The 25136-nt window shown below is 43.9% G+C and overlaps 2 protein-coding genes across 2 annotated transcripts in view; both read right to left on the reverse strand.

Moving 5' to 3' along the window:
- Positions 1-526: 526 nt before the first annotated feature.
- Positions 527-7411, reverse strand: EIF6 (eukaryotic translation initiation factor 6). The gene is made up of 6 exons (XM_052790355.1): positions 7298-7411; positions 7119-7204; positions 6003-6178; positions 4547-4723; positions 3751-3932; positions 527-2659 (listed from the first exon to the last, which is right to left on the reverse strand). Exons 1-6 carry the CDS (start codon positions 7402-7404, stop codon positions 2650-2652), a joined length of 738 nt encoding a protein of 245 aa, XP_052646315.1. The 5' UTR covers positions 7405-7411; the 3' UTR covers positions 527-2649.
- A 684-nt stretch (positions 7412-8095) lies between these two features.
- FAM83C (family with sequence similarity 83 member C) overlaps positions 8096-25136 on the reverse strand; it is a 28295-nt gene continuing 11254 nt past the window's right edge. Inside the window, exons 3-4 of the mRNA XM_052790367.1 lie at positions 23711-23835; positions 8096-9473 (exon numbers count right to left, since the gene is read on the reverse strand). Coding sequence (XP_052646327.1) covers positions 8528-9473; positions 23711-23835 — 1071 coding nt within the window. The 3' untranslated portion in view covers positions 8096-8527. The remainder of the gene's footprint in view (positions 9474-23710; positions 23836-25136) is intronic.

The following is a 25136-nucleotide window of genomic DNA, read 5'->3' on the forward strand; positions in this document are numbered from 1 at the left end:
ACGTCTTTGTTCAAATACTTACCCTCAGGCCAAGAATTTGCTCTTGCACTGCTCAGAGTTCATCACTATAGGTGTGAAATTTGGATTCTTAACCACAACATGCTTCACTTCATGTTCAGCTGCACTGAATTTACCTTTCTATCAACGCATCAGTCAGTCCTCATCCTTACTAGTTAGAATAAGTCAGTATGGACAAACTTTCCTGCACTAATCCACTGCCTTTCCTAAACAGGACACAATAACACTGAACATCGTGGCTCCCACCAGAGCTCCTGGAAAATCTAACTATTTACTCCGAGTTTTTCCCCCATCCTCAAGCACGTAAAAGGGCTTCCATCTCATTCCGTGGGATCACTCACCCAGGGTCCTTAAAAGCCTTTGGCACAAAAACCAGCCGAATGCCTTTTGGAAATACAAATACCGTTGCAACAGACCTCTTCCATATCCCTGTGGACTCAAAGCACTCCACAGGTCTTGCAAGACATGACTTGCCATTAAAACACACAGTTTATACTCTCTCATGGTATCATGTATCCATGTTTCTACTAATTCCATTCTTTATTATAGTTTCTGTTTTCCTTGTACATAGGTCCAGCTTACTAGTTCAGAATTCCCACAAACCCTTGCTGAGAACAGGTATCACATTTGCCACGCTCCAGTTCCCAAGCTTCAATGCAACTTTTTGTAAGGCTCACAACCACAGTTAGCAATACCCTATTTTGCTGTCTGTTTCTCATCCTCTTTGGCATATCACAACCCCCAACACTCTAACAGTATCTTTCCTATTTAAGGATTTGGACTACACAGAGACTGGATTATTTTTCTTGTTTACCTCTAAGTAATTTTTAACACGTAAGACACATCAAGATCACCAATATAAACCAGGATTCCTGCCTACCAACCGGAATGAAAAAAAAACAAGTTACAGAAGTTGCAGAGGAAAAGTTCAGCCTTACTCATTTCACACTTGACAAATACATGCTAACACCGATAGCAATAGTCAGACTCTGCCATTTATACCTAAGAACAGAACCCTGTGAGGTGGCCAAAGGAAAGCAGCTTCTCACTCTAAATACTGAGATATGCTAAGAGGAGGAGACCTGGAGTCAGTTGCAAGAAAGGTAGTCCACTGAATCGAAAGGGCCATAAACACCAAAAATTGTTAGCCATACCAGCAAGGAGCCATGAGCTTCTTACAGGCTTCCCTAATGGCAGAAGATGAGCTGTGTGGAAATGGCAGCCCCTGGCTCAGTTACTATTCTAGACAGACCAGATGGCAGGACTCTTATGATCAGAGAAGATCCTTTGGCAATCTTCATTTAAATAAAGTTTAAGGTGCAACCTTTAATCAGCCAAAACTTATAAAACCTTCCCTAAACATCCAGACAGTGAAACAAAAATAGAAGTTGCCAAGGGCAAAGAAAAGAGCTCTGCCCAAACTGCCTTCAGCACAGCACTCCTCAAGAGAACCCAGCTGAGAGTGATGCAGTGGTGTAGAAGCAAGCAAGGAGCTTCCACATACCCTTAGGATGAGAAGTGGAGGCATTTCTATGCCTTCAGTAAACCTTTAACAGGCAAGCAAAAGAAAAGCAACTGAAATGAGAGATCAGTGAGCAACAGCTCCGTTTAGAAGCAAATGACTATCTTCTACCTGAAAGCAGTATCTACAGCTCCTTTTTGTCATCATCACTCCCTGACAAGGGCAGAGCTGTTAATTAGCAAGCTCCCAAACCTGTAACATCTGACTGGGGTAACTGGTTAGAACTGTGTTACTTAACCTTTGTCTCCAAGACTACTCAAGACAAGGTGGTTTAAATCTTTTTTGATTTGCTGACTTCTAAGAGTTTCCCAGCATAGGTGGCTAACGCCTGTAGAACAAATTTAAGCCCACTGGCAATAGCATGCTTTTCTAGGCTATCTCTAGAAGATGCCTCAGAAGCAGCACACATGCCACCAGGCATCTGCAGACAACAGATCAAATACCACTGTTCCAGAGGCAGTCACACACTGTTGCTGTTAGAAGCCCCTGGACTGAATTTGAGATACTCCAGTTTTAATCAGAGCTGATCACTTCAGAATCACCAGCCCTGTGGGATTAGCTGCAAGTCAGGGCAAGAGAGCAGGTGATGACTTCTGAATTATTTTGTGGCAAGTAAACTACTGTATTTTTGGTATTGAACATACAAGGGACAAGTCTATCTACAGCAGAAACACCACTCTAGCAAGAGTATGGAAAGAGAGGGCAGTGCCATGTATGTGCTGAAACAGACCGCTGTGCAGCAGAACACTGATGCATTATTTAAGGCAAAATAATCTCTAGTGATCAATATCCAAGTGCCACAAGAGTAAATATTGTGTGCTAATTTGAGGGGCTCAGTCAGCATCACAAAACGAGAAAGCACAGCTGAAGAACTGGAAAATGTCAGCAAAGGCATAGAGAGCATTCCTTATTTGTAACTTATGTGTGTTATTTGTCAGTTTTTATAATAATATTTAGTTTACGAAACACTACAAAAAGTTGGGTTTGTAGCCTCTTCCTTGGGCTAGGCCTGCAGAAACAAAATCAGAAGGTCTAGATGTCTGTAATCCGAAGTGCAGCTTGACACTTCACTCCGTAGGAACTTTCTGGAAAGTAGGAACCATCACTGCTCATGTCAAGCTAAAAAGACAAAACAGAAAGGAGATTTAGCAGACAAGTACCAGAGAGTGCGGAAGGCATTTCAAAACGCCAGTACAGTCACCAATTACAAAGGCCCAGTAGAAATTTCCCTTCCTAGAACATAAGGGTCTGTGAAAAGAGGGAAGCAGACCTAGCGGCTGCTAACAGCCAGCCATAAGAACAGACTTGTCAAGCTGGCAAAGGCAAAATGTACACTCAGCCTGGTCTAGGTAGTTATCAAAAGCTCAGAGCAAGTTTAATTATGGCTCTGTTACACTCAGAGACATCAAGCCTTTATACAGGAACTGTAAAGGAGCAGCAAAGAACTCTTTCATTCAAGGAATTCCTTATTCTTACGATAAGTGAGAACTCAGCACCACAGCAATGATCGTAAGAGTTGTAATCAGATGAAAGCCCAAATGAAATTTGCATACGACATTCATCTATATGTATGCCTAAACCTTGTAAAAAAATTTGCACACATTAATGAATGGGGAAGGTCCTATATCACTACCACTCCGGGCAGAAAACAAGAAAACCTGCCTCCCATTAAAAGGTAACTTGGGACAAAGCCTTTGACAAAAAGGCTTAAAAAAAAAAAAAAAAAAATTAAGGCAGCAGCAGACAAGCTCCAAAGTCTTTTTGTCTCCAGAAATGGTTGTAGCAGGCATTTGAAATAATTTTATGGCTTACAACAATCAAAAGACAAGATGTCAAACAAAGTCAATGGCATTTTAACTTTTAAAACAAGATTTGTTGTTGAAATCCATTCATGTCACAGCTAAGCATTGAAGAGCTAAGAAAAAAAGTATCTGAAAGTTGAAATGGATACCATTTCTCACAAAAAGTATTATAACTGCAACAAAACCCCTTACACTTTCCATACAGGACTAAGCCAGCTCATCAGCTACAAGGGAACAAACCCTTCTGCAATGAGGTAATTGTTGTCAGTAACCCAACAAAAGGAAAGAAGAAGTAAAAAAATAAAATAATAATAATAATAAGATAAATCAATTGTGAAAACAGCTAGTTTTATAGTAAGATCTTGCCGGTTTTGATTGTGATTATACACAGACCTCGATCCTCCTTACCTGTCAATCAAGGAATCTCTCATGTTGGTAGCAATGGTACTTGGCTGAGCTTCATTCAGCCTGAAGATACTCTCGATGACGGAGAGCTCAGTGCTGGTTGTATCCAGTCCACAGAAGGCACACCAGTCATTTACAACCATTCCTGCTGCAATGACCTCACTGCCACGATTCACCGTTCCAGCCTAGCAAAACCAAAGCAGCAAGAGTTAACAGTGTATGCTGACACAACACATTTTATTATGCAGCCTTATTACAGATCTTTAGTGGAGGGCCTCAGCTCACACTCCTGAAAAGATTAAAGCTTCTGCCATCAACAAAGTTATAAAGATTTCAGATAAAAAGGTTAAGGGACAGCCTTTAATCTCTGGAGACAAAGTTGTGTGACATTCAGTGAAATAAAATCTATCAAGTAGGAAGCGTAAAGTCACAGCAATCATGAAATTCACAAACCCAATTGACCCGGCACAGAATTTTATTACTTAATTTTTTTAAACACTGCCTTTGGCCAAAGCACAGACAATCTCATTCTGTATGAATCAATCAGCAAAACTTGCATAATCCCAGCAGAGCAATGTTTCAGAAGCAAACTGAAGGTGCTAAGCAGCTTATTCAGACTCAGAAAAGACAGGGAAAATGTCTCAGAAGACTTGCCCCGTTAAAGTCTTCTCATCTCCCCCTTGGAACAGCTCTGCAGAGAAAACAGTATCTAGGAGTCCATGAGATATAGAAACACTAAAACTGAGAACTGGGTTGGAAGGGAATGGCAAGAGAAAACACAAACCCACAAATGCCTTACCACGAGTGGGACCTGCAGCAACGAAGACAGTTCATCCTGATCATCAATTGAAGTTTTGGGGTGCACAATTCCTCCTTGGTTACTAAAAACACAGTAGCTTCCTACCAGCACCTGATCTGCTACTGTTTGTCTGAAAACCTCAACCTTCAGTACATCTGCCAAGATCTCTTCCGTCTCCTGCAAATAGAAAGAGAGAATAAAGTCCTCAGCAAAACAGTATCATAGAATTTGAAGTCAAGCTATTCCTGCATGCAACCATCAGCTGGGATCCTCCCCTTTGAAAGCCTGCCCACACTTTCACAATCCATTGCAATCCAATCATCATAAAATGCTTACTCACCCTCTATACTCCACTCCAGGTGTTTCCAGTTACCTGTGCATACTGAGCTGGGCCACTATAACTAAACTGAGTAATGCTCTTCTCCCCTCCTTCTGGAGGACGTTGGCAGTACATCAGTTGTGTCAATACCTGTTCTCTGGGCATTCCCTATGAACCAGCCCTCTTTTGTTCCAGACCACTGGGACAAAATTGTCTTATCCTTCCGTATAACTCCAAGAACCTCCTTCCCCTCCAGGTTTTCACTGGACTCTCTGGCCATCTTACCTTACTTTTTACACTTATTTAAAACATAATATGCTGCAAAGACCATTACCTTCCCCCCACCCCCCCTTTTTCCTTTTTTCCTTTGCACTCCTAACATCAGCTCCCATTTCTTCATCACCTTTAGCACAAACTGAAAGCAAACACTGTAAGGACCTTCACTACCTGTAGCCACACAACACACCTCTCTCTAATGCTATTAAGATACCAGTTCTCAAACATAAAGTAGCAGCAACTTTGTCTGCTCTGCCCTTATTTTAAACTTTCATACAAGAACCTTCCATTTTACTTTCACCCCTCTGTACACATGCACACCACCACATCCATGGCCTCTTTCAACTATTACAAACTTCACCTAGCTCAGCATTAGCTTGTAACTATTGCTGTAGTCCTGACTAAACTCTTCTTTATGCTCTCTTTATTATACTCATGTATACTCTCTTTTTTCGTTCAATTTTACATACACAAAGCAAACTGCACCCAGAAATATACTTCCGTATCCCACTCCTTCCCTTCTACAACGAGCATTCACTACAGCACACTGACCACGCTGAGGGCACACACTATACTTGGGGCAGGGTCCACATCCACAAATAAAGATAAAATAGGAAAAGAGGCAGATCAACTAAAACCAAGTCAGAAGTCCAAAAACCAATTTTGAGGCTTCTCTCTTGAGAAGAAAGAAAACATGAGGCAGCACAGCCTCCTATGTGGCGTTAGCTCAGCTGTTAGCATAGGTCTTCTGATCCCCATGCTACATATAGCAATCCTCAACAACTGCAAACCCAAACTGCAGCTTGGCAATCATTTCACATGCAGCCACTATGAATTTAAAAGTGTTACAGAGCCATATACCCTGTCAAGATCTGGATGAACAAGAGCTACATAGTCATTGCAGGTAGTGACATTGCCCAGTGCTGAGAGACGCTCTTCTACTCGTTGAATTCGTACAGAATCTGGAAGACTATTGCGGATATGTTGAAGCTCTTGGTCTGTTGTACTGCTTGGGACCAACAGTCCATGTCTGTTTCCTAAAATGACAAAAAAAACCCCAAACAAACAAAAACAAAAGAGAGAGAAAAGAAGAAAAGAATGTTTCCACGGAGCTTCCTACTCTCCTGATGTTCATATAGTGCCTTGAATTGCCCAAGCCCAGAAAATTCAGCCCAAGAGAAATAACTACCATTTAAAAATAACACAGTACCACAGGTAAGGGAAAACCAGGATGAAGCACAGACTTATCTCAGAGTAGAAATGGGTGAATGGCACCATCTTTAATCACTTCTCTTTTTCAACAGAACTAAAGGAAGCCCAAGGTTCCCAATGAAACACTTGGACTAGCAATTTCCCCTATAGATGCCAATTGCCCCACAAAATGTACAGATGTTGCTTGTTTGCGTTACTTTACTGTGGCAAAGCAGTAAGATGGGATGCACAAAGACATTCTTTTCACAGGAACAAAACTCAAGCAAGAAGTTCGTCGGACTGAATAGGGTCTCACTAGCCAGAGACAGATGAAAGACTTTTCTTTGACTTTCACATTTGTTAATGCCTCCCCTCTCCCTGGGCTCTGCCCCTCCAGTGCTGGCACTGAAGTATTAACCTTAAGAAAAATGAAACTCCTCCCAGTTTATGAGAAAGTAGACTTACGTGTGTCTTTAGCCCATCGTCAACCCCTGAGAGGCAAACACTCCCCACTACCCCAGCTCTTTGTTACCGGGGGAGTTATAGTTTTTTCGATTTTCACTTCTCCTCTTCACACACTTGAAGCATTAAAATAAAAAAGCTGAGGACGAGGGGTGCTGCCCGTTGGACCCCCCGCCACAGTCACACCCACAGTATGTCACAGCGCGCACCACCCGAATTCGGGACTGTTTTCCCGTTTCCACCGGAGCCCCTCCAGGGCTCTTCTCGCCCCGAGGCCCCGGCCGGGCCCCAGTTCTGGGGGAGAAGGGCCGCCCCGTCACGTACCCACACACATTCTGCCGATGATGCGGCAGCCGGCGATGGAGGCGTGCACCACCGGAATGGTCCCGAAGAGCTCCCCCTCGAAGACGCTGCAAGGAGAAAGCGCCGTTAGGGTACTGCCGCGGGGCTGGGCGAGGCGGCGGCGGCAGCCGTGCCGGGCCGGGCCCTCGGGGCTCTCTCACCTGTAGAAGTTCTCGGAGCCGCCGATGGCCACAAGGCAGTAGGCGTTCGTGAGCTTGGCGAAGCAGCCCAACTCGTTGTTGTTCTCGAAGCTGGCGCGGACAGCCATGGCCGGGCGGGGAGTAAGCCAACCAGCAACGGCCGCCGCAGCCTCTGCCGGACGCACGCGGCCTCCCCACTTCCGCTTCCGGCGGCGGCGGGCGGAAGGCGCGGGGCAGACCGGCTCCGGCCGCGCCTGGCGGGGACAGCGCCGCCACCGGCCGGGAGGCGCTGCAGCCCCCGCCGCCGCCGCCGCCATGAGGGGGCGCGCGGGAGCCCGGTGGGGTGTCCCGGCCCCGGGAGGGCCGGGCCCCACGCCAGCCCCGGGTCTGCGGGACAGCCGCGCGTCCCCAGGCACCCGTGTGCCCTCGCAGGCCACCTGCACCAAGATGCCACCATGGGCCCAGGCATGCCACTGCGGTCCACGTGCCTGGGCAGGCCACTGTGAGCCACCACCACCTGTGTGCAGGCACGACCCACGTCCAGATGCACCGTCCCTGTCCAGGCGTGACCTGTGTCAGCTGCCACCTGTGTTTAGACATGACCACCCGTGTGGCGATCTCACCCGTGTGCAGACGCCACTTTCATGCCAATGCCACCTGCGTGCAGATGCCAACCACGTCCCCAGACATGCCACCCGTATTGTCCTGGCAGGGCACAGCTCAGCACAGAGGGGCCCTGGCCAAGCTGGAGATGCTCACCTCCCCATGAGGGACCCAACACAGCTCTCTCTCCAGCAGAACAGCTCCTTTATTTTTAACAACGTTACCCTGCCCTTGACCATTTCATTTTCAGCACATCGATACAGGGAAAGGAATCACACAGTACAAACGGAACCTGGGTTCACCCTGAAGACCTCAGTGGCCAAAGAGTTTCCAGCTGTAGCAATGGTTTTGCTGTAAGTTTTGGGTGGAAATGGTTCTTTCCCAAACAGGTAAAAAGAACATAAAAGTGCGGATTATGTTTATGTAATTTTCTCTCTCCTGACATGATCTTGTAATTGAAAATTTGAACTGTACTTGCTAATCTCATCTGAATCAGTCATCTGCGTATATTAGAAACAGCACAGACACCTTTTAATAGGAACAAGACTAATTTGCCACCCATGTTTTGATTTCAAGCCCCAGATATGATGATTGGTGGGGAAAAGCAACCAATTGAAAATAAGACCAAAGGACACCTTGAGGCCCAGGTTAGAGTTCAAACCGACTGTGTATATGTTTAGATTTTAACTTGTTGTACTTGGTGATCAGATCCAGCTTACTGTGCCCAAGAGTCATTCTTTTCTCAGCCCCGTACGCGCTGTGCTTTTCCACCAGCATGTCCTCAGTGAGTTTATCATAGCAAGGAACTACTACAGGCTTTTTCTCTCGTTTGAGCTGGTTGTATGGGGATAGCAGGTCCAACTTTCCTTGTCCGGGACTCTGTTGTTTTTCCATCCCATAAAAAGTGTTGTCATTTTCTGCTGTTGGTTCCCTGGAGGCAGCAGCAGGCCCTTTCTCCTTCATGCTTGTCCCATTGCTACTGGCACTCTCCGAAAGGGACTGCAATATCTGCTCCTGTCTTAGTGGGGAGCAGTGGCTGCTGTTAGCTTTAGTGTCCCCTTGATAACTAGTTTTATTGGAGCTCAGGGCAGGGGAAGGCTCTGGCTGCAAGAATGTCCTTGCTGTCATGAGATTTGATTTGTGATACAAGGCTGGGGTGGATTTATTCAGAGGACTGTTTGGTGAGTCCGGTGGTTCTCCTTGCTGCTTAGGGCAAGTGGGCTTCAGAGATGTGTCTTCCTTCCCCTTCTTATTACCAGAATCAGAGCTTGAATCTTGCTTTTCCTGGTGTACATTGCAGCTGGAGTTTTTCAAAAAGGGAGACACTTTTATGCTTCTGATGCTTACATTGGAAAGGCTGCTGGAAGGGCTCAAGGTTTCAGCATCATTCACCTGTGCAGGTTTTAAAAGGTTGTTGGCAACTTTTGAGGCATTCTGAGAAGAGGGGCACATTCCAGGATCTGGCACACAGAACCTGGTCACTGCTCTGGACTCTGCATACAAGTACCGGAATTCCTTGTCAAACTCCGCAACAATTTGACCACGGAAGTGGGTCACCAGGCTGGTGTGGACTTGGCTGCAAAGCCAGGTGAAACTGTGAAAAAAGAAAAAAACCCAGCACATGTAACTAGTTCACAGAGCATCAGGATACCTAGCATTGATTTTAACATGAGTGATGTATTGCTACCCAATTTATGCCATTAAAACTTTCTCTGAAGTATGCAAGTCTGAGATTACTTGCAGAGACGAATGTACTTATTACATAATTACAAAAGAACAACCCTAAAATGGTCTTTCAATTTCAGCTTGGTGATGTAATGAACTATATGAAAATATAAACAATGAACAAGAAATATCAGACAGTTTTCCTTAGCCTTATGAAGGATGTAGTGCAGCAACTGGTCCCTGCCTAAAAAGCACAGCAGCACGTTTCAGGCTTTTTCTTCTCCAGCTTCCTCTTTCCAGTGCTTTCTGCCCATAAGCAAGGAACCATCGTTTCCCATTCCTCATCCCATCCGTGTGTTGGAGAATACCAGCTAACCGTTTGTGGGCAGCCTTGTCAGTCCATGCAGGGGGGTACTGCAGTGTGCGTGGTTTGTATCAAGCAGACAGTGGCAAGGAGAGCTCCAACTGTCTGGAGATGGGGTGGCGATGGGACAATGAGATGCGAAGCATGGGGCACTGAAGGGCTCTTTCTGCCCAACTGTATTGCAGACTTTCTAGCTCAGCATTTGGCTAGCACAGTACACTGCAACCATACCTTCTACAGAGGGTGAGGAGACTGTTTGGGGAGATATTAAGGCATGCCTGGTCTCCTGCTCTCTTCCCTTGCCTTGGCAGGAACTACGTTCTCATGTCCTTAACATCTGCAACATGTGATAGACTTGAAGGAGCCACCTAGGCAGGCAGGAAGGTGAGGAATGGAGATCTTCGGCACTGCCTTGAGGAGCTGAGGCCTCCAGAGCCGCACAGGAATACCTCAGGACAGGAAGGCTGATGATGTTTTCTGTAAGTATTGCTGCGAGATCTCCCAGACTCATTCCATCTTTTCCTTCCCATCCAGTTAAGATGCATGGTGTTAGAAGTTCACAAGTCCTTTGCTCAGCAAGTCCAGTCCCCTGCTCTCGCAGTACAATGTCTTGGGATCTTTTCTGGGAGCTTGTTATGTTCCACCTTAAAATGAATTAGGTTTTGCCACAGCTGGGCAAAAACTTTCACTAATTGCCACTCTGCTTATTTTCCTTATCTGTTTAACGCTACCTGTTGTTTGTGCCAAAACAGTAACTTAATTACCTCTCCCCCCATATACCTACAGATAGTAACACATTTCTCCTCCCAATCTTTACAGGCATAGATTAAACAGGGAAGCTCCTCTTACAGAGTAGATTCCCCAGGGTCCTGGTCATCCCAGCCATCCACTGTTTCTTTTATTCTTGCTGTAGTCAAACCAGATTAAAAAACTAATTGTGTTAAATAAAACAGAACCTTCACAGATGGAAGTACCAGCTTAGGGCTGCATTATCAGCTGCTAAAGCAAGATACTGGCTCTGACAAGAGCAGGATGAAATCACAGAAACTACAGGAGAACAATTGTAATGGGAGATTACAATTATTCTCAAGTAAATGTCATTTCAGGACAAGATACTGGCACTATGTTTTGGGACCTCATCAATGTTTACTTCACAAGACAGCTATCTGGGAACTTTTAATAGGAAAACCAGCTCTTGGCTTGTTCCTGAGCAGTATGCAGTTGCTGTGGTTCATAATTTTGTTTTGAAGAAAGTAATATACTTACACTCAGCATACACCCCCGTCAAAGAGCAACATAAAATGAAAAGATCTATACTCTTCTGCTTAATATCAAACCAGGTAAATTAAATAAGAATGAAGAAGTAGTAAAAGAGTGAAAAACTTTTGCAGGTGGCATGAAGATTATTCAGAAATACCATACTGGAGGCTCAAAGCAAGTGCTTACAACTTCATAGAGAGACATGAGGAAAAAAACCCAGAAAATAGCTGGGATGGCTAAATGACAGAAGAGAAGCTATTAAGACCAGAAAACCCATCTTTCAAAAAGCTTGGGTCACGCATTGCAAAAGGAATAAGAAATAATATTCAGCTCTCTGTGGGGCTAGCACATGGTCCATGTGTAATAGGAGTGCTCAGATAGTTCCTCTGCATCAGTGTTTATTGTACAGGAGCTTGGGATGATCCCTGCCCTGAACCCACCTTTATACAGAATGTAAGGGAGGATCAGTCTCACGTTGAAATCTCTGTAGAAGGGATTAGAAAACATATCAACAAAGCAGAAAATAATAAATTGGCAGGACCAGGTAACATTAACCCAAGAGCACCAAAGGAATGCAAGGATGAAATAGCTCAACTACTAACCAGGACATGTTAACTCTCACTTGAAAGTGCCTTGGTTATCAGAAGAGTGGAAGGTTGTGTCCCGGTTTTGGCTGGGATAGTGTTAATTTTCCTTCTAGTAGCTGGTATAGTGTTATGTTTTGGATTTAGTATGAGAATAATGCTGATAACATGCTGATGTTTTCAGCTGTTGCTAAGTAGTGTTTATACTAAGTCAAGGATTTTTCAGCTTCTCTTGCCCAGCCAGCAAGAAGGCTGGAGGGGCACAAGAAGTTGGGAGGGGACACAGCCAGGACAGCTGACCCAAACTGGCCAAAGGGATAGTCCATACCATGTGATGTCATGCCCAGTATATAAACTGGGGGCAGTTGGCCTGGAAAGGATCGCTGCTCGGGAACTAACTGGGCATCAGTCGGCAAGTGGTGAGCAATTGCATTGTGCATCACTTGTTTTGTATATTCCAATCCCTTTACTATTATTGTCATTTTATTATTGTTATTATCATTATTATTTTCTTCCTTTCTGTTCTGTTAAACTGTTCTTGTCTTAACCCATGAGTTTTACTTTTTTTTTCCTGATTCTCTCCCCCATCCCACTGGGTGGGGGGGAAGTGAGTGAGCAGCTGCGTGGTACTTAGTCGCTGGCTGGGGTTAAACCATGACAGGTTGCTAATGTGATAGAATTTTTTTAATGTTTCAGACCATTAAGTCTCATAACTGCACAGCACAAATTAGTAGACACTCTTCTAAAGAATACAATTAATGGCCATATAGGTAAATATGATATAATAGGAAAGGCAGCTTTTGCAAAGGAAAGTTATCTCTCAAAGCTGTGAGAGTTCTTTGAAGAAATCCAAGAGTCCAGACAGGGGAGATTTTGTGTAGCCTGTATTGACATTGTGAAAAGCATTTACCCCAGGGGCACTGCCTGGCTCCCAGGAGTGCTGGTGTTCCTGTCCACGTTGCTTACAGCTATTACCCTTCTACACAAGAGTGGTGCATCTGCACTGCACAGGGCTTAGACATGTCCCAACTCAGGACCTACTCCACTCACACGTACACTTGTTTTCACTTGAACTCCTCAAAACCACAAATGTGCTCAGAGGGCTGAGTACCCGCTCCTCTGGAGAGGCAGGTTTGCATCCCTTGCACTGCGAGTGTTGTCCCATGAACTGTGAGAGGACCCTGGTCAGCCAGGTGGAGCCTGCCTGGAGAGGACCCTGGTCAGCCTGCCATCCCTGTTCACCCAGCCTGGCACCACTGTTGCCAGCAGACCTGGAAGAAGAGCTGTGCAAGTGGTCACGTTTGCCCTCCTCGTTCTGGCTTGGAGGTCTCATGTCTCAGACTCAAATGGTCTAGCAGGAACATCACAACAGCTACCCATCAAGGCCTCTGGCCTCACGTTAGCAGGAGATAAACAACAGGTCTTGCTTAGGTTTTTCTTCCCTCCCCGGACAAAGTCACTTCCACCTTCGGTCTTCTCCCAGCACCCTCTGCCCAAGTACTGCCTCCCTACAGAAACGCACGAGACAGATACACTCGGCCATCTCCTCTCATCCACATGAACTGTCCTTTCCCCTGTAAGGGCAGCAGCCTCAGATCCAGCAATATGCTCCCCTGGCCTTAGAACTGTCTGTGCCACTGATGGCTTTTACAGCTCTTTCCCCAGTCCAAGCATTGCTGTGTCCCAGTTTCCCATGCCGATCCAATGAGGGCCTGCCCACTGTGTCACAACAGGACCTGGAAGGAATCATCCAAGTCCCCCAGTAGCACAGCCCTCCTCCTTGCCATAGAACAGGTTTCCATGATAGGATGATGTGGCCTTGCCAGCCATGGCTATTCCCATCACTACAGCTGATAAAGGTCTTTTCCTCCATGAATGGCATGGAGGAAATAGCCAGGGAATGATCATTCTTGGTCTCTTCTGGTATAAAAATGAGGTATTGAACAAAGTTAACAGGATACAAACGCAATACAGGCAAGAAGCACAACACAGCACACAGGCAAGCTGTAGAGCTCCTTACCGCAGGCCACTGCAGATGCTAAAAGTTCATGTGGGTTTCTAAAAGTGGTAGGATTTTCCTGCCGTTATTTTTTCCATAACAAAGTGCTGCACACAGAGATCCCGTATGCAGTTCTGAATCACCCTGGGGCACAAATTACAGGAGTCTGGGAAAGGATTGCTGTAGGATAGGATCCCTTCCCTGCCTTGCTTTCAGACACTCCTGCAGCAGGAACCCCCCCAGGAACCCGTGCAGCTCAGCCTTTGGCCAGGAGGTGGAGTTGCAACATCACCTCCCAGGAGGTGGGAGACACACCCCCCACCCCCCCCAGCCTGTCCTGCCGCCGCATCTCCTGCCCTGGGGCTGTGGCTTGGGTCGAGCACGGGTGGCAAGAGCACCCTGCGGTATTTCAGCCGAAGTCTCGGTCTCAGTAGCATTTTTGACAACAGGATTTGTTCTTCTGCGTGCCCCTCTGCAATACGGTCTAGGGTTGCAGTGGCCTTTCTACAGCTGTATTGTACAGGTGACTCGCAGTTCTTCACACTCAGCTTCTCTGCTTCAGCTATTTCCAACTGATGAGATACCAATTTGCAACAGAAGGTTTTTTGCTTATTTCAGTAGTTTCTCTTACTCATTATTATTGCTTTTCTGTCACTTTGGCTGTCAAAGGCATTCTTTTCCTTCTGTATGCCAATACAAACTTCTGTGTATCATTTTTGCTCATTGCTAAATGTAGATACTACATAATACTCATTTAATTTCAAGTCACGTTTTCTTTGATAAGATGACAATAACCTGACTTTATTGCTTGCTTCCAACGCTCTTGAAATAATTTCCACTCCTCATTTTTCGTCTTCATTTTGATTAAAAACAGTGCAATATATTCAGTTAATTTGGGCATCCCATCTCAGTTATTTCTTATTTGTTATTCATCCTTACAGCAGCATGCCATGCCTCTTTCTTCTGGATTCATTTTTTATTTATATACCTGAGGACTTCCTCCTCTGCTTTGGTGTGCTCCACAAGGTTATATATAACTTATCTTCTGGCAATGCTCACTTTATTGCTATACATACCAGCCTGGGGTTTCCTTGCTGATACACTATGCTTTCCATTCCTTATACACTCACTTTCTGCTTAATTATAATTTCTTTCTTGAGGTGACTGTTCATCAAGTTAAATCTGGAACTCACTCTTAAAGACTCTTTCCTCTTGCTTGGGACATGGATACCTGAGAGTATGAGCACCTTTTTTTTAAAGAAATTCCAAGCCTCCTCCAGCTTCAAAACCATGTAGCTTTACCTGTCCATTGCCAAACACTTAGTTTCTTCTTCCTCTGTACTGAAGCCAGGTGCAGAGCTTTTGTAATCCTCTCAACTTTCTCCTCTCATTTTTTCAGTTTCAGTTGTCATGTCGGCTTCAACCCCAAATCTTGAGTTTCTTTCACTACAATATAGCAAACAATGAGCTCTGTCCTCTCTGTGCCAGTGGCAGGACACATACCAATACTTTGACCATCTTCCATTTTGAGCTGAGAAATTTAATCTCCTCTAAGGCAACTCAAACAGACACGTAAGTCCCTTTCAGGCTGACAATACCACCTCTTTTCTATAGTCCTAAACTGGCAAATGTTTACTCTAGATTTCCTGCTCAAGATCCTGTTCAGCTCTAGCCCCATTTGCCCTTAGGCTCATCTGCTGCATCAGTAAATGTCTTCATATCCTTCACTCTGTTATGTTAAATAAGTGCTCAAAGAAACATACTATTTCTTCTGGTGCCCAGAATAATTCTAAATAACTAGATATATAATTATATTTAGAATTTTAGGTTATTACTTTTCCTAGGTATCTCAATGAACCCTGTTTTCTCCTTGTCTTCATTTAGAGGAAATATAATGTTAACAATGGAAAACACAGGGAAGTATTTAATCAATAAACACATAAGAGTTGAGGGGTCTAAACCCATTTGCCTACAGTTGTTTAAGATAAGAGCAGTGAGCTTTGTTCCCATATTTAGAAAACTCTCCAAAAACATGCCTGATACATACCAATAGGCAGCAACATTATCAGAATGAGTTCAGGTTGCCAAGAGTATTTTGGAAAATAAGAAGGGCTTTTACAAAACTATCAAGCAAAATGTCAGTGTAGAGAACAACAGTATCAACATACTGGGTTCAACAGGAAAATGTCAATATGTACAGTACTGTTGCTGCATGCATGTAATACTACATATAGATCTCACAGAAGAGAGAATCTGATGACTAGAGATGTAACTAGAGACTAAAAATGGATTTCAGGCATGATTTGAGCATGCGTTTGAGGAGAAAAGAGTCTCTTCTTAGAGCTGAAGAATTAAAAGACACTTATTGAATACCTGAATAGTCAAGGATAGAGTAGGAGAATACCCCTCTGCAAGAGAGGATGCAGAGAGACTAGACATCGGGATTCACTGTCAACGTAGAAGGATGTATTGAAGTTCTAGAGGGATCTAGCATCTTGGCTCTGGTGCTATCCATGTCGTGGTTTAACCCCAGCCAGCAACTAAACACCACGCAGCCGCTCACTCACTCCCCCCCCACCCAGTGGGATGGGGGAGAAAATCGGGAAAAGAAGCAAAACCCGTGGGTTGAGATAAGAACGGTTTAATAGAACAGAAAAGAAGAAACTAATAATGATAATGATAACACTAATAAAATGACAACAGTAATAATGAAAGGATTGGAATGTACAAATGATGCGCAGTGCAATTGCTCACCACCCGCCGACCGACACCCAGCCAGTCCCCCAAGCGGCGATTCCCCGCCCTCCACTTCCCCGTTCCTATACTAGATGGGACGTCACATGGTATGGAATACACCGTTGGCCAATTTGGGTCAGGTGCCCTGGCTGTGTCCTGTGCCAACTTCTTGTGCCCCTCCAGCTTTCTCTCTGGCTGGGCATGAGAAGCTGAAAAATCCTTGACATTAGTCTAAACACTACTGAGCAACAACTGAAGACATCAGTGTTATCAACATTCTTTGCATACTGAACTCAAAACATAGCACTGTACCAGCTACTAGGAAGACAGTTAACTCTATCCCAGCTGAAACCAGGACAATCCAATATCTTCATGAGCAGCCTACATAATGGTACACTCATTAAATTCACAAATCACATCCAGTGGAGAGGAACTGCACAGATATGAGTTTGAAAAAGGTTCTGAAAAAAATGGATGCAGTTCAACAGGAAAATAATCAAAGAAAATATATTCCAGGCAGTCACGATCAGGTGCACCAATACAGGCTGGAGAATAAATAGGCAGCAGCTCTGGGGGGTCGAGTATGTCTTAAGGAAAACATGCGTTTGTAGTGTCACAGTGTTGGAAAAAAAAAGCAAACATCCTGGGGGTGCATGAACTACATTGTGGCCTACGAGTCATGTGTAATCCTTTCACTTGACTTGAATACTCTGAGGAACAGGAGATGTTGAGTCTGGAAAAGAGACAACTGATGGCCAGCATGGTAACTGTCCCCAGGCTGTACAAACCAAGCTATATGGAAGGTACTATATTGTGTTGGTGTCCATAGGAGACAAACAACATACAGATGTATTTCTCCATGATTCAATGCTCAGGCAGGATGACAGCAAAGAATGAAGACCGAGTTGCTCACTGCGATGAAGGATAATAGAGACGTTTGGGTCTAAGTTATGAAGCACTGCAGAGAAGCCACTGGTCAATGTCTGTATAGGTCCCATTAACATAAAAAGAGGTAGGATGAGTCTCGGGCGTAAAATAAAAGCACCTAAGTAGGAAGCTAAAAAAGATCAGGATTTTATTGGTAGCCTTATAAAATGCTCCCTTTTCCATGCTTAGAATGGGACAGAGAAGTAAAAGAGCATTTCAGGACATGGTTATGGAAATTATGTTAGGGAAAGGATGGTAGCATCATAAGGAAATGGAAAACTGCAGGAACGTAGTGACTCTATAAAGAAAGCTGGATTCCATCTTAACCTAAAGAAACCTGGCTGCTGCACAATATAATGCAGAAGATATAGGGAGGTTTTAAATTAGAATATGGAGCAAAGCCGTGATGTGTCGAAGGCCATACAGTTTGAGATTGCCCACTTTACCTTAGGAATAAAAGCAAGAAAACTGTATTCTGATATAAGGACAGGGTGGAAATCAGAATCAATGAAGAACATCTGAACAAATAAAACTGTGTTTAGAGAAGCGCACAGTGGTGAACAACCAGATCAGATACAAATGTTTACATGCATACATAAATTTTATGAGCTAAAGAAACAGATGTTGTGAAATACCTGAGCTGAAATGATGACTCTGACACAGGAGGCATTTCAGAAACTTACTGGGTAGAAGAAAATCAGGGAACAGTATAACTGCAAGGGTAGAAATTATACAGAAAGTACAAATAGAGGATATGTTGCTGGGGCAGTGGCACAATACATTAAAAAAAAAAGTCAAATAAGGAAAATAATATATCAACAAATGAATATATTCCTGTTGGATTAAAATTCCACCCCTAAATAGGAAAAACACAGTATTAGGGCTATACTGTGAACTTTCTGAGCAGAGTGCTGATGGTAAATATGCCATGCTAAGGAAGTGCTGAGAGGCTAAGAAGGCAGAAAGCAGAGGAATAAAGGGAGATTCAGTTATAGCCATGTTGAATGGGGGCCATTACTAGGAGAGTTGCAGAAACTGCATTTTAGACACTATAAATGGCTGCTTTTTGGAAAAACTAACCAGAAAACCAACAAAAGGAGAAATAACATTACCAGTTCAGAAAGTTTCTTTGAAAAGGCCACTCAGCAAAAAAATAGCCATGACGTACCTATATCAAATATTCTTTCAGGACTGAAATAATCCACAACAGTAATACTTAACTTAAAACGAGAAAGTGAGGAATGCTATATTAAAAGAAATTTAAAAGGGTAACCAAAAAGGTTAAATGCTTGAGGCAGCATGAAGATTGTTTAAAGATGCTATATTAGGGTCTCAGAGAAAATGTACCTATCAAAATAAAGACATTTTAAAACATCCAAAAAGTCACCATAGTTAAAAGGCACATTAAAGGAAAATATTAAAGTAAACAGCCTTCAAAAACTGGAAGTCAGCAATTTTCCAATTATTAACCAGTGAATAACCTATCATTTAAAATTGAACATAGTAGCAGAGGAACGGAAAGTAGTAAATGTGAACCTTTTAAAGAGCTCCCAGAAAACTCCAAACCAGCCAGTCTTATTTCCATACTGAACAAACTGGTAGAAGCAAATAGAGAGTAAAATGATTAGATGCATAAATAACTATAATCATAACACTGAAGACTCAGCATATTTTTGTGGAAGAAAGCCATGCCTCAAAAACCTCTTGTAGTTCTTTGAAGGAGGCAGAAAGCACACAGATGCATATGATCTGCTCGTTGTTGGATACTTGAATTTTCAAAGAGGTTTTGACATGGTCATTCAGCAAGGACTCTTAGAAAAATTAAGTGATCATGGAGTACAAAGGAAGGTCTTCCCAAGGAGTAACAGTTGATTAAAGATGGGATACAAATGCTAGCAATAGTTTTAATTTATCTACTGCAATCCCACAAGTTTCATGCTGGGATCACTGCTGTCCAACATATTCAGAAAAGTCCTGAAAAAAAGTAGAAACAGTCCATGTCAGCGCTCATGACAAAATTATCATGGGTGGTCAAAAGAAAACTAGATAATGAGAAGCTGCAAGAGGATCTTATGGTATGGGATGAATAAGTGACAAAATGATAGACAAAATTCAATGTCAATGAATTCAAACTGCTGCAAAACCCCTGATGGTCTCTGTACGTTGATGAGTTCTCAGATATTAATACTTGGGAATGAGGTCAGGCTCCCCATGGACAGTTCAAAAAAATGATCACTTCAATGTTTAGCATTAGTCAAAAAGGCAAACAGCAGACTACGAACTGCCAGAACGGGGACAGAGGAAAAGACAGAAGTCACCATTATACTACAACACTAAAGTGTAGTGAGTGGGGATACCTTGACCACTTCATGCAGTTCTGGTCAATTCATCTCACGAAAGATAGACATTATGATTACAGGTCTGGAAGTTCTCCTGCAAGAGAAATGACTGAACAGCCGAGGATACTTCAGCTGGAGAAGAGATGATTCACATGAGGGATTATAATGGAGGAGGACAAAATCACGGCTGCAGTCAAGAAAGTAAATAGGAAACAGTGATTTACTGTGCCCAGGTTATGGGAATTTGGGGGCATCAAATATAATTATCTAGCAGTAGGTCTAATGTAAATACAATGGATCACTTTTTCACACAAAACAAATTAAACTGCATAACCCATTGCCAAAGGGTATCGTGGAGGTCAACCATGGTGGGAAAAAGTCTCTTATGTCAAATTGAACATAAAGAGGCACATACAACATATAACCCCGGAGGTTCTGAAACCTCTGGTCCTTGCACACAAGATTGTTGAACTGTAAAACCTACCACTGGGTAAGAACTCTTACCCTCTTTCCTATATCATCCCGAGACACCCCTGGATCCACCCTGGATCTTTGGCTTTACTCAGTTACTATTCTCACCCTTTGAATCTAGCTTCCCCATCTGCAGGGAGAGTAATCTTAATATCTATTATACTAGGTATAGTACCAGGCTGCAGTATACCCAGTAGCAGACTCCTGATTTTCTCCTGTGGAAGTGTTTCTGACAGCAGTTGAACAAATTCCACAAAGAGAGACTGTTTCTTTTAGTCCAGAATATCATGTGCTTACTGGGACAGCAGAGAATCACATATAAGAACCTATTCCACTGAATAATTATCTTCCAGATCTCAAGAAGTTTCAGCTATACAGAGATCTATAGAAAGAGAGCACATCACAGACCCAAATTCCTGCCCCAGAACAGCAGAGGGAGGAACTGACCCAGACAACTGAATCTGCCTTTTAAGCAATACCCTGGCTCTGGGCCACAGGGAAGTAAGATGTTCCTCCAGCTGTGGGCTTCAATCCAGCTCACACACGCTCAGCTTTAGCCATTCAAAAATGAATGGTCTCAGTTATCTAATCCCCACCCCCTGCAGTCAATGGAGATGGACAGATGTTTCCAAGCAGTGATTCACTCCATCGTTCTTAGATACATGTCTTAGGATGGTCAAAATACCACCACACTGCTCTCCATATTGTTTATATAGATACTCTACATCATCAGTTTCATCTGGGTACTTCCATTTTTCACTACCAGAGTTTGATAAGGTGAGACCTCCACACCCGGAGGTGATGAAGTCAGAAGCAGAGGAGAAGGTACAGCTTGGAGCTACAGCACTGATGAGGACACTGGTAGATTGAGTGTCCAGCATGCACTGGCTGGGAGATGGAAAAGAGAGAGAAAGGGAGAAGACAACCAGTGTTCAGGGACACCTGGTGGAAGGAGAATAAAGCATTGCCAGGGCACCAAATTCACAGAAATAGCAGAACAGAATCACAGAAATATCTGCCCTGAGGAGCTGCACTGTTTGTGAAGGATAATATGATGTGCAACAGTGTGAAAATACTGTGGGAAAGATCTGTAGGTGGAAAACTCAGTGTCTAGTAATAAAAATATAGTACAAGAGCAGTACTCCCAACCCTCTGATCAGACCACTGATAGTGATCAGACAATATTAACCGAGATTACAGAGGCTGCAAAATTAGGACAGGTGGTAATAGTGGGAGACTTCAGCCACTCATATACATACTAGGTTAATGCTTCACTGGGATGAGCTGTGGAGAAAAACTTTTTGGAAGCAATAAATGATTACATGCCAGAATTAACTAGTCTAAATTGTTTGACCCACAAGAAAAGATGCTATTCAGGATGTGGTCTGGAATGATGCAAAAGACTCAGTTCCAGAGGTAGAAGTGGAAGAGCCCCTTTGTAATAATGCTCACAACACAATTTTAACTCTGTAGTGGGAGAGAGCAATCTCAATAAATGCGGCACGTAGATATTCAATTTCAAGAAAGGTAACTGTGTAAAAATGCAGCAATTAGTCAAAAAGAGCTGAAAAGGAACAGTCCAAAAAACCCAAGATGACTACAACTTGTAGGTTGTTAAAAAATGCTGTACTGGCAGTTAAGAAATTGGTGGGGCCATTTGAGACCTATGGGTCAAAAGGGGCATTCAGTGATAGCAAGACCATAGCAGAGAACCTCAATGAATTTTTTGCATCCATTGCTAATGCTGGTGACACTGAGACGTGTTTCACTCCTGTGTACCAGGGCCACTGCAAAGACTGCTTTGCTGAGGACTAGGAGGTTTCTAATACGATCCCATCCACAGAGAGGGCTCTGGACGTAATCTTGAGGCCCACCTACCACTGGATCTGACCTCCACCCTGGGACGCGGCAGAGTGTGCTGTGAAGAACAAGATTACCGATGGCATGGAGAAGCACAGCCTCTTGGAAAAAGGTCAACAGGGCTACTGTAAAGGCAAGCCCTGCCTCACAGACCTGCTGGAGTTTGGTGAGGGAGCCGGTGAGCACATGGATAAAGGGACCAGTCAACTACGTGGTTTTGGGTTTTCAAACAGCCTTTGACAAGGTCATAAACCAAAGCCTTTTAAGAAACTAAGTCACCATGGGCATGGAGGAAAGGTCTTGTTATGGACTGAGAACTGGTGAAAGCATAGGATGCAAAGGGTAGGGCTTAATGGTCATTTTTCAGCATGGGTAAGAGTCAGCAGTGAGGCCCCCGAGACTGGTCCTGGGACTGGTTTTCATCCTGTTGGTGAACTCAGGCATGGAGAGGTGCAGTGAAACCCCCAGGTTTGCAGAGGATCCTCAATTCCTTCAGGTGGTTGAATACCTCACTGAAGGTGAGAAAATCCAGAAGGACCTCACAGAACTGAGCAAGTGGACAAACACGTGTCAGATGAACTTCAGCGTAGGAAAATGTGGTGTACCCATACAGAAAAATGATCTGTATCAGGCCTGTTTGATGCTGAACCTGGAACAGCTCAGGGAGGAGCTCGAAATCATCGTCAGCAGTTCTCTGAAGTCACCAGTTCAGTGTGCAATGGCAGCTAAAAAATTCGATGAATGTTGGCTGCTGTCAGCAAGGGTGATAATAACAAAGCAGAGAACATAATTTTGACCATCTGAAACACCTTGGTGCAGCCATATCTTTGGGGCTGCATCCAATTCTGGTCTCTGCAACTCAAGAAGGACATAATGAGGTTAGAGAGGGTGCAAAGAAAGATAATTAAAATGACTGAGGGATGCAGCAGCTGCCATATGAGGAGAGACTGAAAAGGCTCTTACTTTAGATAAGAAAAGGGCAGGGAGGGTGGGTAAGATGGAGGTTTGGAAAATTGTGAAAGCAATGACTTAGCTGAATGTAGGACAGCTATTTTACCAACCTGCAGCACTAGAACTAGGGGCTCTTCATGGAATTAGTAGGAGATTGGTTTAGAACAGACAATGAGTTAGGGCAAATTCACAGACAATAGGTACAGAACAGGTACTGAAGGGAATAAGTAGGGATGTACGCAGTGATTGCACATGCTGTGGGAGCACAAGGGGGACAGACCACAAATAGCAGTTTGGCCTGCTCTCCCTAAACTGCATCAGCTGGAGACAGAATCTAGGCTAGGTGGAGCATCATCTGACCTGGCAGAACATTTTTTACATTTTTAAGAAATGAAGCCATACTCAGACAGGTGTGTTCGGGAAGTGTCAATGTTGGCAGACAAGCAGTTAATGCTATCTGAAAGCTAACCAGCAAGGTAAGAGCAAGAGAATGGAGCAGAAGAAGGTAAAGCACCAAAATGAAACCTGACATTTATAAGGGGAAACGAAGAGGAAAAACAGTGTATCATTATCATGGAGGAAAAAAAAAAAATATCTACATTAGTCAGTATTTTGGTAATGAATATTTTCTCAGTGTCACCAGTCTTTGTCACAGTAGTTGCTAGTTTTTCTTACCTGTATGTACCAGCAAGAACTTGGTCGCAATCAATCAGGATAAACTTCTCCAGAACGTGGCCTGCAAATTTCTTGCCTGCTTTGCTGTAGTATGTGTCTCCACTCAGACATCTTATGCGCATGTTCTGAAACCAAAGCAAGCAGAGTTGGTAAGGAGACATATATTGAACTAAACTGAAATCTTCCCTCATGCATCATTGATGGACTCCCTCAAGCAGGAGCTCTTCTCCCAGAAGTAGAATGCAGCAAGGTGTTAAGTATTTCTTGGCTTCTACATAACAAATATTTTGTCACACTGTCTGCTTCTGTAAGATAAAAATACCAGCAAATATTAACAAGTGGCACTTAGGCACAAATGCTGGTTCGAAAAAGATTTGGAGAATCCTGTGAGCCTACAGATCATTTCTGAAGTATGTAAGACTATACACTTTCTTCCAGATTATTGATAACGTTCAACTAACCACAGTAGCTGATGGCTCTGCATTTAAACTACATTTTGATCTGTAACAACTAGCCAGTTTCTAATCAATCGAATGTGCTATTCTGATTTTATGCAGTGACAGACTTCTTAAAACCAAAATATCGCTCAATAAAAAAAATTTGCAGAAAGGTATGTCTACATTTTAAGAACTGCCTTTTATCAGTATATTTAAAAATGATATTAAAATTTTCAGCTGCTGTACTCAAGTGAAACAGACCAGAGCTTCATCTGTTTTAAAGACTGCAACGAGTTTCTCTGATAGAACTTTGGCCTCTAAAACCAACTGCCTAGTACAAAATGGGAAATAAGGTGCTCAGTATCCATCAGGAGCCTTTTCCGTAACGTGAGGTTTTTGCCCATAATAAAAGTTATTTGTACCTCAGCTAGGGAAGGGAGAGGAGGAGAACAGTCACTGGAAACAGTTACCGGCCTGGTCTATACGATCCAGTGCCAAACAAAACATGTCGTATGTAAATAAACATCCCTAAGGCTGCACCTACACTGGCCTGCTGGATCATCCCTTACTGCCCCTCCAGGCCAGCTCCCCTGCCACCTGCAGTGGCTTTGGCACACCAGGAGCTGTCACAAACTGTCACCACCTGTGTTTGGCCTGGAAGATCCCTTTGGGGGCACCTCATATCTGCCTAGCATCAGCCCTGCAAAAGACGAAGACCCACGGCAGTTGGTAGGGGCTGCACATGCCACCTGGGCCATTTTGCCTCTCAGTGGAGGTGGGTGCTGCCCACCCCACGGCCAGTGGGTGCTCCTGGTGCCTCCCCTCTGCCACGCAGCAGATTTCAGCCTGGCCAGGCACAGCGGTTTGTAACAGCCAGTGCTGCAGACAAAAGACAAACACGAGTAGTTGCAATTTGCCTACAGATGCTCTCCACAGGGTGCAGATCCACAGCCCTGCCACCCCTCCAGGAGCTGCTCCTGGGCATGGCT

This window comes from Harpia harpyja, chromosome 1 (genome assembly GCF_026419915.1).
Source record: "Harpia harpyja isolate bHarHar1 chromosome 1, bHarHar1 primary haplotype, whole genome shotgun sequence".
In the NCBI taxonomy this organism is placed as follows: Eukaryota; Metazoa; Chordata; class Aves; order Accipitriformes; family Accipitridae; genus Harpia; species Harpia harpyja.

Coding starts and splice junctions, on each gene's coding strand:
- EIF6 (XM_052790355.1), bottom strand. CDS start 7,404: ATGGCTGTCCGCGCCAGCTTCGAGAACAACAACGAGTTGGGCTGCTTC. Junction 7,205..7,297: donor GGCTCCGAGAACTTCTACAG/GTGAGAGAGCCC, acceptor TTCTCCTTGCAG/CGTCTTCGAGGGGGAGCTCT. Junction 6,179..7,118: donor CATCGGCAGAATGTGTGTGG/GTACGTGACGGG, acceptor TTGTCATTTTAG/GAAACAGACATGGACTGTTG.